At 44.9% G+C, this 17972-nt stretch overlaps 1 protein-coding gene across 1 annotated transcript; it reads left to right on the top strand.

Annotated features, from left to right (window-relative positions):
* Positions 1-2537: 2537 nt before the first annotated feature.
* Positions 2538-15222, top strand: LOC308382863 (MAP/microtubule affinity-regulating kinase 3-like; the record flags this gene model as incomplete). Its single annotated transcript, XM_080860384.1, has 4 exons — positions 2538-3172; positions 8329-8520; positions 9918-9971; positions 15157-15222. The coding sequence occupies exons 1-4, from the start codon at positions 3122-3124 to the stop codon at positions 15220-15222; spliced, it is 363 nt and encodes a 120-aa protein (XP_080716510.1). The 5' UTR covers positions 2538-3121.
* Between the last annotated feature and the right edge of the window lie 2750 nt (positions 15223-17972).

Genomic DNA, 17972 nt, shown 5'->3' with positions numbered 1-17972 from the left:
CTAAGACTCTCTTAGTATATATATGAGGCTATAATTACCTTTAATCTGGCTTCTCCTCAGTGTACCAACAATCTAATCGCCCCATCTCTGATATCCTATTCACAAGTCAATCATTTGCTGATTTAAGCCACTGTGTAATCAGCATTGTAAATTACAGCCCAAGGGTAAGTATTACCAGTGTACAAACATTCTCAACACACAAACTAACTTCATGGTACCTCTGAATCGGCAATTATGCCTTCTGAAGTGGTGTGTGAAGGTCTGCTCTGTGCTGAAATGTGCTTTCCTTAGACCTGACCCATGACACATCTGAGCTGTCAGGCTTGAGCCTCTTCTGTATGAAGTTTTCTTGAACTTCATGTATGACTTTTGGTACTTCTATTCACACCTTTTATATGCCCATGCAAATGGTGTTTTTCCATTAACATATACATATATAAATAATATGCATAGTTTTATTTATTTTTGCTCAGATTGTGCATTCAGGTATTTAGGAAAATGTTTGACATTCATTCGCTCACAATAGTGTGGGCAGGTGGCATATACACATATTCGACTTGAAGTAAGAAAATAAAACTAAATTCTGTCTGTAATCATATGACTGTGAGGCCACGTCTCTTTAGTGTTGTGCACTTTGTCTAAGTCTCAATGCTTTTCAGGAGATTCAGGGGAAAAAGGCCAGGAAATTGCCCCCCCTTCACTGCCCAGAAACTAATAAGAAAGATACTTTAACTATTGCTAAAAAAAAACAATGCTCAATAACCATGTTACTGGCGAATGAAATGGCTGACATATTTGAAATAGCTAAGCAATGCAAGCAGCAGCCCTATCCTTCTTGAATAGACAACCACTAGTACCAAAGTGGTAAAATGCTATTGGGGGGGGGGGCAATTACAATCTGTATATGGATAATTACAGCAAAGTAAAAGCATGCATGGTCTATTCCTGTTTCAATTCCGAATATACTTTTCCTTTACAATTGTCTGTATTGTTACATTTTATTTTCTTATTTAGTCCAGTCGGGGTGGGATGGGGTGGGCTGGGAGGGGGGTGTTTTATGTGTAAGAAAAAGAAAAAAACTCATGTAACTGTACTGATGTGTATCTGTTTATAATCTATATTTCTCAATAAAAAGAGGTTTAAAAAAAAAAAAAAAAAAGCATGCATGGTCAGGCTGTGTGCCACCATACATTCATTTTTTCCCATCCCAACATGTATAATTTACATAATCTGAATTCCATAGTCTGAAATAAAAAGGACACACTAAGGTTCATATTGAACAAAAGGACTTCCACACTATTTAGCATTGCTTTTCAATGACGCTGACCTTCAGCATGTAATAAAAGCGTTATCCCTCTCTTAGCAGTACCCTAATATACCACGTTGTGGCGCCCTCTGATAGAAAGTAGAAAAAACGGTAGACTATTGTTGCGCCCTCTGACAGAAAGTAGAAAAGACCGTCGCCTATGTGACAGCGTAAATCCAACACTATGAATGAGATGAAAGCAGTTAAGGAGCCTGGGGGCATTGGCCATTTATAGGACTGTGCGTGTATAAGAAACACTTAGTATTTCTCTTTAGAGTAGAGTTATTTATATGCCAACGTGGGCTTAAGCGAACAACTACTGGTCTATATGGGAATATAATAGATATAAGATATAACTATAATGTTCATCTATGTCTTTTATTTTATTTCTCTACAATGCATTCGCAGATACTTGGAGAAGAAAAAAACGGAGCCCTTTCATAATGTCTCGCTGAGAAGGCCTATGGTAGACATATGGATGGGGCTTGATCTGGACAGTGGGGAGTGGTTGTTTGTGTAGCTGTTCTGTAGCTACTATACAATGACAGCTTTGTGGAGGAGGGCGAGGTCAGGCTGACATGTGATTGAACTCCACATTGGTCGACATTCCCAAGACAATGGGCTAGAACTGGCTTCATATATGAAGTTCAAGGTGTGGGCTGAGTTATCTTTCGGGTGTGTGTCAATGGTAAATTATGGTAGGCTAGGTAAGCCTCTCCGTGTCTTGCTCCTAAAGAAGGTGTTTGCAGGCCACGGATTCATTAACACCTCGCAGAAAGTTTAATTTGCATGAGGGATGCATGTTGCGAGATAGATATTTATGTTTTTGCAAACTCACCAACTTGGTTCTGGATTCAAAGTAGCTATGTAGTTATGCACACATGTTTTTTAATTATTTCATTATTATGTGGGAAATAATGTGTTAAGAATTGCGCTCAGTAATGAAGCTATTTTATGCCACAATAGACAACTGGGGCAAGTAGGGAGGGAGGTCCATGATCGATGCACATAAGTAAAGTATCTGACGGCTTGTAGAGCAGGTAGATTTTTTTCTACCCAGTAATCACCCTAGCAACAACAAACAGCGCTTCTCTTGCTACAGCGCAGCGCCAATGAGCTCTAAAGCCGTCTCTTTCCTCACTTCCTCTAGCTGCACTGGGTTTGGCTTGGCACTCTTCTGCAAGCGGACAGCCATCTTGGATCCAGCAATCTAGCAACGCTGTATCCACTTTCGAGATGGAGGGATTTTAGTCTAACTTTGGTCTTAAATTCAGCGGTAAACCTGGAGGAGCGTTTCAGCTGGAACTTCGTGGCTTGGACATTTTACAGGAAGTTTGAACAGCAAAACCTGGCAGCAAATTCTGAGACCGGTATACGAGAACACCCCCTCCCCTCCCCTTTTCCTTGTCTAAACCTTGTGTGCAGTTCAAGTGGGCCTTTTAAGTGTTGCTTCTGAGTTACCTTCAATTACATTACGAACATTCTTGTTAAAAGTGAGAAGATCACGTACAAGGAAAAGGTTATGTCATTTGATCGGTCAACTTTGTGGAAAGAGTTGCCTTTAGCCATTTGTTCTACGTGTGGACTGCATACCTAGCTACTGTGTAGTAATGCGGTTCATGCATTTATTTAATTAATCTGGACTCGGGATACTTTCCGACGTCGGTTTTGCTGGGAACTTGACTGTCTTGCCACTGATGTTGATCGAATCCATGATCTGCATCAACAATTGGAGTGCCGCTTTCCAACCACTGAAGTAAGGTGCTGCAAAACCAAAGCGTGACTCTGAACCACTTTGGATATAACGACAGTAAAATGTCAACTAGAACGCCACTACCTACCGTCAATGAACGTGACACTGAAAATGTAAGTATACAAAGTTAATTTATGTGTTCATTGTGATCTGCTTGTCTTGTCCATAGTTTGTCCTCTCCCACACTCATGTTTTCTTGTATGCTAAGCTAGGCTACTTAGGAAATATGTCACTTGCAGCCTAACTGTCTGCAGGTAGACGTCTAACTATGGACCATTCAACGCAGCTCGCAAAAAAAAATCATAATTTATTTCTAAACCAGAAGTAGAAAGTTCCGACTAACGTTAAATGACACGAAGCCATATAACGGTAGTTTTCATTAGGCATTGTAACCAACAATAGTGGCGATGGCGCATATCGGAAGTTGTGCTTAATATTGATTTCAAGGCCAGTGCAATTTAACAACTTGCTTTTTAAGCATAGATGTGTAGACTTCTTGTCATTGGAGCCAACAGAAAGCACAAGTAGCCTATGTTAGGGGGTGCAGCATAAGTGCTACTTATTGCAACTTTTATCATTAGATAAAATAGGCTGGTGTTGTTGACGTCTCACAAGTTTAAGTCAAAAGAACTGAAGATGTTTGAAAACAAGTCCATGACGCAAGCCTTAGCCAATAATTGTATTTCAATCGTAACGTTTGAACATGAACCATTTCAGCCACTTAGAGGTAGCTAACAGTTACCCTTAATTAATGTGGGTCACGCGAAGCTTAACGCCACTGTCGTGTGCTTGACAAATGCAAAACCGGTGTGATAGCCTCCCGTGACCAACCTTGCAGCGCCATATAAACATGTTCTAGAATATCTGTGAGGCTGCTCAGAGAGGGTTAAGGGTTGCCATTTCTTTGGGCGCAGAATCCAGCTTCTGCTCCTTCTACTTGGATGCCATGGTACATCTCCACAGATGCCCTCGTAGCTATTCAGGCGTATTTGCCAGGGGCATGTGGTGCCCAAGCTCACCTGTTGGCGATTGCGCAGTTTTACCTTTGCCATGCGTGTGCAATAATGATTATAAGCGTCACTGAGGGTGCAAAGAAGCAACCCAGTTTCGCAGAGCTATAGCGAGAGAGAGAGAGAGCGCAGGGCACCATTCCTTCGTAGTTAGTTCAAGCCGAAAGACGGTTGCCCGAAATGGTTTCACGCTCCCCTGAGCATCACCGATCTCTGACGGATCAATGAGTGGCTGGCAGCACAAATACGGGCGAGCGGTCTGTTTCAATGCCATTCAGATTGCCAATGCAAGGATGAAGGGGTCTCACTCGGTAAAGAGGCATCGCATTACTATTGTAAGTTGACCTTTTTTTGTTGTTGTCATAGAAGTTGCTACCTGTTTGTGTTGAGTCCTGTGCTCAAAGTTAAATGATTGGACTATCGCACATCGACCATTTTTATTCTTTCTCCACTGTTGGCGTTCGTACAAGTAAAGCCTCGACCCCCTCATTTGACAAATAGGCTGTCTTTAGAGGTGAGGTGTAATGATGACTAACCTAATTGCATGTGGGAAGACAAATTATAGAAGTGCGGCTGTTCAGATTCCCCTTTTGGAAACTGGGTCTCCTGTTCCTAGCGGTTTGCTGTGAGCGTGGATATAATCTGAAGAAAACCTTCACCTTATTGCCTGCCTTAAGATAAAAGTAAACTTTCGGTTGCGTGACCAAGCAATAACAAGGTAAGAGGGCCTTGCTTTATTGTTTAAACTTAACTGTAAGGGACTGAGCACTCCTAAAATCATAAACAAAACTAGGACAGCCTCTCTCTGAAAATTAATTGCAATGCATTTTTTGCACAAAGCAACCCATAAAAACACGGCTCATATTCTAATTTGGGTCACTTTCATGGGCAGGCTTAGCCTAATTTATGTAATTTGCCTCATATGCAAATTGCACTTATGAAACCTCAACTATGTAATACAGTGTCCTCATATTCACATTTCATCAACCAGTCAAAATCTGAACAGAATGCCGGTCTTGTCCTAATCAACATCGGGAGTGGTTTGACCTCAATTTGTGGTGTTTCGTTTTCACCACCAAAACTGGCCCTGAAAGAGGTCCTAGAGGGGTGTTTCCTGCAGGGGAAAACCGCCTTTTTAATTCAAGTCTGATTTGGGTCTGGCTGTTTCCCTGTCTTATGTTAGTGATATAAGATGAGTGCATTCATCTTAGTCTCAAATGACTGGCAAGTGAGTGTTGCAGTTATCTTATGCTCCAGCTGCATGCATACCTTGAGGGAACCCTTGATGTGGTTGCTGTGCGTCTCTTTGAATAGCGGGACGTTTTGTTTTACCCTAGCTTAGCAGGTGGCCTATATGCCAGGTACTGAATGTTCCTGAAGAGAGTGTGTCGGTTTGAACAGGTGGTACGCTAACTGTGACAGACAGACAGACAGACAGACAGACAGACAGACAGACAGACAGACAGACAGACAGACAGACAGACAGACAGACAGACAGACAGACAGACAGACAGACAGACAGACAGACAGACAGACAGACAGACAGACAGACAGACAGACAGACAGACAGACAGACAGACAGACAGACAGACATCCCTGGGAGTCACTGAACAGACAAGTAGCCCATCCCTGGCTCAGTGAAGACATGTATGCAGAATCCTATTCAGTGCCCTGATTTCTCACCCCTCCCTTTTCGGCACCTTGAGGCCGTAACAGTGCCTTCAACTCCTTCACTTCTTTCTCTGGCAATGAAACTACTCTGGTCTTAACAGTGTCTCAGCAGGAAGGCCTTCTTTGGCCCCATTTGTTTACTGGTGGATCAGTGGTAAGCGTCGCTTTTCAGCAGAGACACTGATCACAAGTAAGCCATAGCTGCCTCTACAACACCAGGGAATGTGAATAGTTCAGTTTGTATCATTAGTAAACAACTTTTTTTTTGGGGTGTCCCAAATAATACCCATTGATTCCAATGGGAGCCTGGCCCACTCAGTGGAGTGTCTTCCCATTTTTGATTTATCCTGTTTGATTCATAGGACCTTCAAACGTGTAATTATTTATCCCCGGGGAAGAAGAAATGTCCTCCATTGCTCCCAAACGCCTGTCGACACACGGCTCACTCTAGCAGGGCTCATTCGTTGTTTCATGGCACCCCGCTCAAACTGTGAAAGAGTCCAGTTTGGCCGCTCACAGCCGTCTTGTCAGTTCCCCTTGGATTTAGCCTATTGCAGCTAATGCGGTGGCTAATGGGGACAGTGTTATCTAAGTAAACAATCCTTGCTTCCTGTTTTCTCTCTCATTTAGTGGAAATATTAGTTCCCAGAATGTGCCTTACCGAATGCCCCCGTGCTCTTAGTGTTTTGTTCAGATGAGAGTGCTTTTTGTCTATTTCTTTGTATTCTGGCTAAGACAAGAGATTATGTGTAACCATAGGTTAGATCAGCTCCAAGCAGGTTATACACGCAAAGCCAGAATGTCATCTTGTCTATCAGACAATGTCTCTGTCCATTTATTTATTTATTTATTTATTTATTTTACACTGGTACTTACACGTGATGTAGCCAGCATTGACAACCTTGTGGCTGGCTCAACACTGGTGTCCCACATCCCCCATTGATTTCTAGCTTCCACTGGCCTGTCCTCTGCGTTTGAGTCGGCACAGTCTGTGAGAGCGAAATGTGAATGTCCCGCTCATGTCTAGTCGATGCCCCTGCCAGAATCATCCCTGTCAAATCAGATCATGCTCCTTGCCGCGTTAGCTTGTGATAGAACGCGCCCAAATTGTCGGGCCTCATGGTAGTCGAAAGCTCGATTACAGTCTGGTACACGATGTGTGGGTTTTTTTTTGTGTCTCTTTTTGTTTCGTCAATATGGACAAGAAGTCACGCTTTCTAGATGTAATGGTTTTTACTTGTAACATTTCATGGTCCTTGCCTCTGTCCTCTTGTTACACCAGTGCATTTCCCTCAGCCTGCATCAGATATGCACAGGCAGTCTGGACTTTTGGAGTTTTTTTTTTTTTTCAGTGCTAATTTAAGGATCTGTTCCAGATGAACTGGTCCTCTCTCTATACTCTCTCTCCCTGAGCAGATTGCCATGGACCTCTCGTGGAGTGAGTTTATTTAACTCCGAATGATCTATCAACCTAAGGCCTTGTCTTCTTTTCACATCATGTCATAAGACAACTAGTCGCAAGTAGAGATGGCGGGGCAGTAGTGCAAAAAGTAGTGAAGTCATCCAGTCCCTGATTCATGTCAAAGTATCCTTGATCTGCACTACTTCTTGTGAAATAGTGGCTTCAGTGCCGAAGGAGATTATTATCTACCTAGATGTGAACTTCAAGAAACATTAGTAAGATTGTGTTCACAGTTTTAGTGGATCTGTGTATTGCGCCACAATGAACTGCCTTTAAAAAAAAATATATATATATATATATAGAACTTGATCTTGTTGTTAAACCCATCGCTTTCTTATTTAAAAAGCCTAATACTAATGCCCACATCAATGTATCACGTTGATTTCATTTCACTGACTTCAGCACAAGATTATCACCCTTTTGTGATCGTTTGTGTAAACATCCTTTCCCCCCCCCCCCCCCTTAGATCCCACGATATTAATGATTGTTTACACGACTGACATGGTATGAGGTAGCACAGGCTTTCTGAGGCAGATTATCATGTAGCGAAACTGTGCCACTTCTTCAGTGCTGTCACATGTGCCCACGTCCGGCCACAGTTCTCTCTGATGAGGGCAGCTTTTGCTGTTGATCAAAAGAATGAGCTCCGGTCCGCGCGTCTCCACGTGAATCAACAAACTGCCCCAGATAAGCACGTGTGTCTGACGGCAACTCTGCCGCTCGGGTCTGCTTGAGCATTTGTCCTTTTATCTTTTTTTAAATATAAAAGTTATTATATCCACCCTTGTTTTGTATGCAACACAACAGCGCGCACATATCTTAGTTTTACTCCTGGCTGTGTCAACGATGTGTTTACATGACCGCTCCCTTCCTCCTACTCTTCTTGACTTTCTCTTTATTTTTTTGTTTTTGTTAGCGGCCCCATATCTATGTCACATGTCAATAATGTGCCTAAAAATGCAAGATACAAACATTGTTTAGTGTGCTTATTTTACTCCTGATTGTTTTCGCTTGAGTTTTTGTCTTCATAAGATCACTGACCTCTCTCTCTCTCTCTCTCTCTCTCTCTCTCTCTCTCTCTCTTTCTCTCTCCTCTCTCTCTCTCATCCCTCTGTTCCTTCCCCAGCACACCTCGCACGGCGATGGGCGCAGCGAGGTGCCCACGAGAGCGGGTCGCTCAGGTGCCCGCTGCAGGAACTCCATTGCCTCCTGTGCCGACGAGCAGCCACACGTCGGCAACTACCGGCTACTCAAGACCATCGGCAAGGGCAACTTTGCCAAAGTCAAGCTGGCCAGACACATCCTTACTGGGAGAGAGGTGAGTGTGGGGGGGGGGGGGGGGGTGAGGCGGTTATTTGGGGGGGGTGGGGGCTGGTGAAGGGTGATTGAGATGGGGTGCTGACAGCTGGGTAGTATTCTTTAAAAAAAAAAAGTGGTTACTTGCCCTCAACACTTTTTGTGCATCTGCCCTTTCTCTGCACAAGCAGTGTTTTGTCATAATCTAGAGCCAAAACACGCCCAAGCACCCATGGTTACAAGCGGGGTTGGGAAGGTTACTTTTGAAATTAAAAAGGGGTTACAGATTACTAGTTACAATGTTGAAAATGTAATAAGGAATGTAACTATTTGAATTACTTTATCAAAGTAGTGTAACCAACTGCATTTGATTAATTTCGATGAGGCCACATTATTTTTGATTGGCAAACGAGAGGCAATGCAAACTCAACCAAGAGAACCAATCAGACACAACACTCAAAACACTCAAATGAAAGGAGCCTGTCTAGGTGGTTAAAAGATGCAAAGCAGCAGAACAAATGTTATATTCTACATGTATGCCTCAAAGCTTTTTACCTGAAATAATATATTTGTAATCACCAACACTAAGTTACTGATTAGTAACTCTAATTTGATTACATATGTTTTCCCAGTCACTATAACCGATTACAATTACACGTATTTGCATGTAAATAGTCACTCCCCAGCCCTGGTTACGGGTAATGACGAGCTTATTTCTGAATCAGTCTGAAAGGTGTTGTAGAAGTGCAGGATGTATCCTCTATGCAAATAGGTGTGCAAAGTTGTTCTTGAATTTAGGTTCGAAGTCTGTGGCGTTTTGTGTAGGCGACCTTGGGTCTCTTGAAAGGCGCCCTATAAATAAAATGTATTATTATTATTATTATTATTATTATTGTGTAGTTTTACTCTCTGTCGTGCATGTGATGAGGACAAAAACATGTTTGTCACGATCCTGAACCTAAAATTGCTGCATCACACGATTCTCAGCATTTGCAGTCACAAAAAAACGTCCGTCCTTTGACAGACCAAGACTCGTATGTTTTCAGGAAGCATTATTGAGGAAGTCTACATTTTGCATAACAAGTGTTGCTGAGCTATCAGGTTTTAACAGTTCACTTGTGGTCAGAAGAAGTTCACACACACACACACACACACACACACACACACCTAGACCTCACTTGCCACATGTGCACTGTGCTGTCATGTCCATCAAGAGCATTTTGCCCAATAAGTCCTAAAAGCACAAACCTGCCTTCAACAACAGAACTGTGGATATCTTTTGGAATTGTGGCAGTGTTTGTTGTTTGTCCGTGACCTTCTGGAATGCAGATGTGCTGCTAGGTTGATTATAACATGGTTCAGGTCCTGGACTAAAAACTTTCTTCCCTCTGCCCCCCACCCCATTCTCTTGTCCAACAGTGTGCCATCAAAATCATAGATAAGACACAGCTGAATCCTACCAGTCTTCAAAAGGTAAACACTGACACTCGCTGTCAAAATTATAAGATCTTTATCCCATCTCTCTCTCTCTATATCTCTCTCTCTTCCTTTCTCTCTCTCTCTTTCTCTCCCTTTCTCGCTCTCTCACTTTCTCTCCCTTTCTCTCTCTCTCTGTCAATGTTCTGTTGGTGTGTCAATTCCCATATCAGTGGATCGGCATGCAAGGTATTATGGCTCACCACATGGGATGGACGCTAGCCACGGCTAAGCATGATTTTGTTTTCTTCTAAGCCCTGGTGCATGCTGGGAGAGTGGTGCTGCGTGGGCGGGGTCATAAGACCAGTGACTGGCGGATTAACCCCCCCCGGGTTTGGACTTGACTTTCAGCGGCACAACAGCTAAGAATAACCAGCATGGAGAGTTCAGAATGAGTGAGGACTGAGCTGAGCCGTGACGGTGCATCTGTCTGGCTGTCTTCTTGGAGAGAGGGGGCACTAGCTTGGCAGGAGGAGGCTGCTTTGAAGCACGTGGGATCCTATGTGTATTAACTGGGCTCTGGGGGCGATCCTCTCCTTTTTTTTCTTTCTTTCTTTTGCAAAAGGCATCACTGCTGACACGTGTTGACCTCGTCCTCGCCGCGTCCATATGGCCCTGTTGTCCCTCGCTCTGTTGCACGGAACATTCAACCCAGCTCGGGGAGCCTCTGCTCTGCTGACTGACCTCTCTCGATCCCTCTCCCCCAACTCCACCCCCCACCCCTCTGCTGTTGTATGGATTGTGTTGTCACGTTGAGGCTGAGGAGAAGGTGACAGTGTTGCTCACCCCCCCCCCCTCCTGTCCTGTCCGCCCCTGTAATTAGGTGGCACTTGTTTTTCCAGGCCATCGATTTCGTTTGTTTTTCCATTTGCCAGCCAATCGACAGCCCCACGGCTCAGCGTGTGGTTCTATGTGGAGAACAGGTCTGCTGAGGCTAGACTGACTGGGACGAGCAGAGAGGGACGCTCACTAGCTTGACTTCCTAAGCTCTCAATGTACACCTACCCGACCCCACGACCCCACGGACCCCCCCCCCACTGCATCCACTGCTCCCCACCGACCCCCCCCACTGCATCCACTGCTCCCCACCGACCCCCCCCCACAGCTCCCCACCGACCCCCCCCACTGCATCCACTGCTCCCCACCTACCCCCCCCCCACAGCTCCCCACCGACCCCCCCCACTGCATCCACTGCACCCCACCGACCCCCCCCCCCCACCGCATCCACTGCTCCCCAAAGACCCCCCCCCCCACTGCATCCACTGCTCCCCACCGACCCCCCCCCCCCACTGCTCCCCACCGACCCCCCCCACTGCTCCCCACCCTCCCCCCCCCCCCCACTGCTCCCCACCGACCCCCCCCCACTGCATCCACTGCTCCCCACCGACCCCCCCCCACTGCATCCACTGCTCCCCACCGACCCCCCCCCCCACTGCTCCCCAACCCCCCCACTGCATCCACTGCTCCCCACCGACCCCCCCACTGCTCCCCCCCCCCCCCCCCCCCCCCCCCCCCCCACTGCATCCACTGCTCCCCGTCCCAGCACTTAGAGTCCTCTTGGAGCCAGGGCATTATGGATCCACTGTGCTCCCGATGCGCTCTCTTCCTGCCCTAATGGAGTTCGAATGGCCCCGGTGTTCGTCATGGTCAGGGCGACATTAAGCCTGACGTCGCTGTCGGGGAACGGATGGTGATTAGCCCCCCTCTGTGGAAAAAGTACATGAGCGCTGTCACGCGAGGACCTTTTGAACACCAGGGATCACCAGGGATCACCAGGGAGAAGAACGACGGAGGGCAATTTGTTCCATAATGTATGACTTTTTTTTAGGGAGCTGCGGAAGATTAGCCACATAGATGTCAGCATTTTGTCAGTACATCTGTATAGTCAAGTCAAGCTGACCCGTTTTATAAGTCAAGTTTATACCTTGTTTGAAACATCAATCACTGTTCATACCCCTATCGTAATGAATTATATTGATCAGTCCTCGTTATAATGGCATAATGAATGCTCTAAGAAGTAGCCTATTTGTTCTGAAACTGTATGATCAAATTTCAGTGAAATCTTAGAACTAAATTCAAACTTTGGATGAGTAGTCCTACAGAGATCATGTACATTCTTGTGCTTGTTGTGTCAGAACTGGATAAGTTGGCTCAGCATGCATCTTCACGACGACGTGCATTTGAATAGATGAAAGGACGGCGAGTCAGAGAAGGGGGCACATTCAGATTCTTAAAGCTATTCTTAGCCGTTCCGAGACAGCACTCAAAACTCGCACAATCCGGACGCATATATCAGCGTGGCTTTGCCTCTTTTCTTTTTTTCTCTACTTCTTTGTCCTCGCAGTGCTAGACGATTATGCGTTATTCCACTTTAAAGGACTACTAATCCAAAGTTTGTATTTAGTTCTACGATTATGCGTTATTCCACTTTAAAGGACTACTAATCCAAAGTTTGTATTTAGTTCTACGATTATGCGTTATTCCACTTTAAAGGACTACTAATCCAAAGTTTGTATTTAGTTCTACGATTATGCGTTATTCCACTTTAAAGGACTACTAATCCAAAGTTTGTATTTAGTTCTACGATTATGCGTTATTCCACTTTAAAGGACTACTAATCCAAAGTTTGTATTTAGTTCTACGATTATGCGTTATTCCACTTTGACTTGGATTATCTTGTCCCTGGTCCAGTAACGAGATCTGGCCTGTTTTGTCACACAGGTACTCTGAGTCCAGGGCCTCTCTAGTTGTGTTCACGAGGCCCACGCGGAGCTCTTCTGCGTTCTGTATTCGATTCTGGCAGGGGATTTTTTGTCGTTCAAGGATTTTAAGTTGATTGAGATGTGTTTACTATGTGTTTAATAATTATATTAAAAATAAAGTAACCTTTTAAAAAAAAAAAAAAAAAAAAGATGCGTTTACCCCTTCTGCTCAGGATCACTCATGTTCAGTGGCCCTCTGAAGTTAGTAAAGAGTGTGTGTGTGTGTGTGTGTGTGTGTGTGTGTGTGTGTGTGTGTGTGTGTGTGTGTGTGTGTGTGTGTGTGTGTGTGTGTGTGTGTGTGTGTGTGTGTGTGTGTGTGTTTTCTTTTGGGAGGTCTGTAAGGTCCCAAGGTGCCTCAACAAAACTGAGGTCTCTGAATATCTTTTAAAGGACGTTGTTCAATTTCTCAGTGTCCCATTTACTTCACAATGCTACTGACTGAAGCTTCTTACTAACTCTAAGTGTGTAAAATATAGACTACACCTTTGTGTGGGTTAATTTGAATGTTTTCAGTTTTTTATATCCTTTGTAACATTCTCTCAGGTTATGTGTACAGATAGCACGGACCTAGCAGTGAACAGCGTTCCTCTTAGTGGAAAACACGTCATCCAGTCACTGGAAATATAAAAATAACTTTTTTTATAGGACAGTCCATTAAGAGCTTCTTTGCTCATCTTTCGGACAATTCACTCTCATGTAATCTTTGGTCACTCGAGCATTAGAGTTGCAGCATTTCGCTTTAGACTCGTGGATTAAAAATATCCGCCCAACCAATGGCCCAGATTGGTGATGGATTATATTCCGAAGTGAACGCAAACAATGCTTTGCAGAAAGGGGAGAAAAAAAATATCAGGCGCACAAACACACACACACACACACACACACACACACACATAAAAAAGTCCTGATCTGTGGGAGAAAAAAAAACGGTGGCCTGTAGTTTTATTTTCAGTCAAAGGAAGAATGAAAAAATTAAAACACTACCCCTCCGCAGACCACACACACACACACACACACACACACACACACTACCCCTCCGCATGATGGGAGACCTTGCAGACAATGGTCACCTTTGTGCCAAGTGAAACACCTCTCCCCTGCCCCCTTACTCTCGCTGCACTTGCTGCTCAGCGTCCGTTAGCTCGTCCCCTGACGAGCTATTTCTGTTTGCGTCGGCATGATTCTCCTCTTACATAATTGGTGGGAGTGGGAGGTGAGCCACACTCGCCAGATCCGTCGGCACTATCCATGTAGACGTTGTGATGCTTGTGGTGTGTGTGCGTGTTTAAAAAAAAAATATATATTTTCTATTTTTGATTAAATTTCAATCGGGGTCAGGAGCCGGGAGCCAAAGTGGACAAGCAGTGGCAGACGATGAGGCTGGTGACGTGGGCTTCCTCCTGCCTCCCTCAGGCTCTTCTCAGACACTCCAACCCCCCCCCCCCCCCCCTCGGCTGCCAGTGCTGAGGTTTAGCGAAGATGCCAGGTGCAAAGTTGGCAAGAAAGTTGATTCTGGTAATATTGGGATTTCTGAATCCAATATAGAGAGGAAAATGGAGTGAAAAGATGAGAGTCTACTTGGCGGAGAGGTTTGGTCTCAGGCAGTGTGTTCATTTGGCCACTCTTCTATTTTTGTATGTATTTATCATTTCCTCACCTGTCTGACGGCGATTGTGAAATGATCCATGTGCAAATCAGCTGTTGAAGCCAGTTGGGCGAGGTGGTCAGGTCTGACTATTGGGATTTCTGAATCTCCCTTCACATCTTCACTGATGAGGGATCACTTTCTACTGTGTGTGTTTGTGTTGAGTGGAAATAAGATAGCTGAAGTGGTTTTGTTTTGTCTTATCTGCTTTGTTTTGGCCTCTTCTCCTGTGCTTTATGTCATTGACCTATCGCTAAGCCCCGCCTTTCGAACGCAGACGGGCCAATGGCTGTTGAGTAACAGCTGCACTCGGACATCGAGATTTTTCAGTTGTTTTATGAGGTTTGTGGTAATGTAGGTTCAACAAAAATGGCCAAACGATGTGCATGGGGTAGATACAACACTGATACGAGGTGTCATGAGAGGATAGGCAATGGGGTATATTGTATCTCATTTCCTAAACGAAAACAAGACCGGTCCAAATATCTCCGGTGGATAAACTAGACATCTAACCCTCCTCTCTGTGAGCAACGATGAGGCCGAGCTGCCAGTACGTCTGTAGTAAGATGGCGTCACCGCTGAATCCTGAACAACATCTGGTGCTAGCTTTGTGACGCACCCTCATAGATTGCCCTTCATTCTCACTGACATTTTTACACAGAATTAAACTTCATAAAAGCCATGCATTTTTTACTTGTTTGTGCGTGTTTGTTTGTTTGTTTGTTTGTTTTCTCTCTCATTTGTTTTGGCCACTTCTTGTGTGTTTCTGTAACAGTCGACCCTCTTATCTCCCCCTGGTGGTGTGGAGCTGGCGTGCGAGTGGTCTGTGCGAGGTAGCTGAACCCCTAAACAGCATCTCCTATTGCACTTGTGATGTTTCCTCCCAAACTGTCGTTGATGAAGGGATTGCTTTACTCGTGTAATTTATTTGATGTTTAATATCTGATTCCCTCTCATATGTTTGTATTTAACGTGAGGAGGAAGATGCAGCCCTGAGCTAAGAGACTGGATGTGTCTGTGTTAGTTTTGGCGTTCCCTCTCGAGATGTTTGTGTTTTTAAATCATCACCCATCCCCACACCAGAGCCAAGACAGCAACAAACTCTTTCATCTGCATAAGCTGACCTCATTCTATTGGAGCAATGGGGAAGATGATTAGTGGCTAGCATGCCCAACGTTTATTTAGTCTCCCTTCGTTCTAGCCTTCTCCTCTGAGGTGTTCTTCAGAACAGGTGACAAACCGTGCTAGATACTGAGGGAGGGGGGAGAAGGGGGTGGGGAGGGGGGGTGGGGAGGGGGGGTGAAAGGGATGTCTCTGCTGTCTAGCTCTGCTCTGCTATGTGGGCCAGCCCCATTTCTGGTAGTGACCTCATTCAAGGGTTTTGCATCACAGAGAGAGAAAGAGAAAGAAACAGTAAGACTAAGAGTAAGAGAGGCACAGAGAGAAAGAGACACACAGAGAGAGATGGAGAGAGAGAAAGAGAGGCATAGAAAGAGATGGAGAGTGAGAGAGAGAAAGAGAGGCACAGAAAGAGAGATCCCAAAGAGACACAGAGAAAGAAAGACGGACAGATAAACAGTGAGGGAGAGATTGAGAGAGAGAGAGAGAGAGAGAGAGAGAGAGAGAGAGAGAGAGAGAGAGAGAGAGAGAGAGAGAGAGAGAGAGAGAGAGAGAGAGAGAGAGAGAGAGAGAGAGAGAGAGAGAGAGAGAGAGAGAGAGAGAGAGAGAGAGAGAGAGAGAGAGAGAGAGAGAGGATGAGAGAGAGAGAGAGAGAGAGAGAGAGAGAGAGTGTCGCTCCATTTGTTTATTCGCGATGTTGTTATTGTGTCTGGAATTGCGATCGTCTGCGTGAACGCCAATATCTGTGGGAGCTGTCTAAGTGTCGTTTCTTGAAAATTGGCTTTAGTCATCCATCTGAAATGAATTACGGCTCCAGCTTCCGTTGCTTTTCAGTTGTATGTTAAAATAATTTCATTTGAATCACTGTATTTTTTTTTCCTCTCCCAGGAGTCTATCTCCAGGGTTTTAAGTGAAAACTATCATTTCTTTTTTTTGTACAACAAAGAAGAAAGCTGCCAGGTGGTCCCAGGAGACCTGTGTGGATATTTTGAGTTTGATTCTTTTATTTTCTCCCCAATGCTTCAGTCAGAACACCCACCCCACTTCCTGCCGAACTTGGTATCCTATGCGCTCGCTGAGTCACCAGCTCAGCTCCGCCATCACTTGTGTGGGCTGAAGCGGTGATGCTCTGGTTGGCACGGAAATACCTTTAGCTGAACGGGTAAAATTAGCCAGTTATGCATTTAGGCCCCCCCCCCCCCTTTTTTTTTACTGTTTAATGTGCTGTTACTCGCAGAACAATGAAGGAACACTACACGCAGAACAATGAAGTTGAATCCATGAAGTTATATGTGCTGCAGACCATAACAACTGTAAGGAACACATTTGTTCCTCTGATAAACTGCTGAACTTCTAAAGAGCATGACATCAACATGATTAGAGTAGTCATTTTGAGAGCACATATTGTACTGCTTGAAATGTGACAGTGTGTCACTTACAATTTAAATTCCCTGTTGAAGCCATAAAGTGTTAAAATATGAACCATAGGCTTGGTATCAATGAGCACAGGTCATATAGTGTACAGTAGTGAGTGGCTAGGGCCAGCAAGGACTGTGAAGAACTACCTCTTCCAGACTCCTCCCATCCTGGCTGCCTTCAGGCCAGCTGCCATCCTTGGACATCACTGGAGCATCTCCTCTCTTGTCTCCCTCGTTTAGCCCTCATGTTTACTTTTCAGGGCAGTAACCTTTTTCACTTTCCTTTGTTTCTCAGTGTAACCATCTACCCCACCCCCCACTCTCTCTCTCTCTCTCTCTCTCTCTCTCTCTCTCTCTCTCTCTCTCTCTCTCTCTCTTACTGTCCCTTCTTGTTCAGTCTTAAATATGCTTTGACCCCAATCCCTGCGTTATTTAGTTACCTTGCCAACCCTCTTCTCATGTCAGGTACCATTAAATGACTGTGGGCACCCGGGGGGTTGTTGTATGGAAGGGGTCGCCTCGACCGGCATTTGGCCTTTAGTCTTTCTTGCTAAACTCTTATGGTTGAGGTTAAGAATGCAAATGCATATGATCATGCTGATGTCAGTTAAACCTTTCAAACTTAAATCGTTTTACATGGCATAAAGCTGCAAGCACTTGCACACACAGACAGACAGACACACACACACAGATACACACAAACACAGACAGAGAGACCCAAACAAAACGCACAGAGACACACACACACACACACACACACACACATCCAGAAAGAGACGGAGATACTCTCACCCATAATCCCATTGCTGCACAATCTCTCATACACCCTCTTTTTGAATAAACATCGCCTTTCTCTCTCTTTCCCTCTGTCTTTCTCTCACTGTCGTCCCCCTACCCCCCCCCCCCCCCCTCGGCCTGCTCTGTCTTTAATGCGATGTGTCCTCAGTCGTCCTATGACTACTCGCTCCTCGCCTTAGAAGCCCTTCTCCAGCCTTAAGGAGAGTGAATCCTGGATAAAGGGGGTTAGACTGGGATAGAGGCTGGAGAGCAGAGG

Source organism: Sprattus sprattus (genome assembly GCF_963457725.1).
Source record: "Sprattus sprattus genome assembly, chromosome: 2".
Taxonomy (NCBI): domain Eukaryota; kingdom Metazoa; phylum Chordata; class Actinopteri; order Clupeiformes; family Clupeidae; genus Sprattus; species Sprattus sprattus.
Note: the sequence above shows the minus strand (reverse complement) of the source record. Positions and strands in the feature narration are given on the sequence as shown.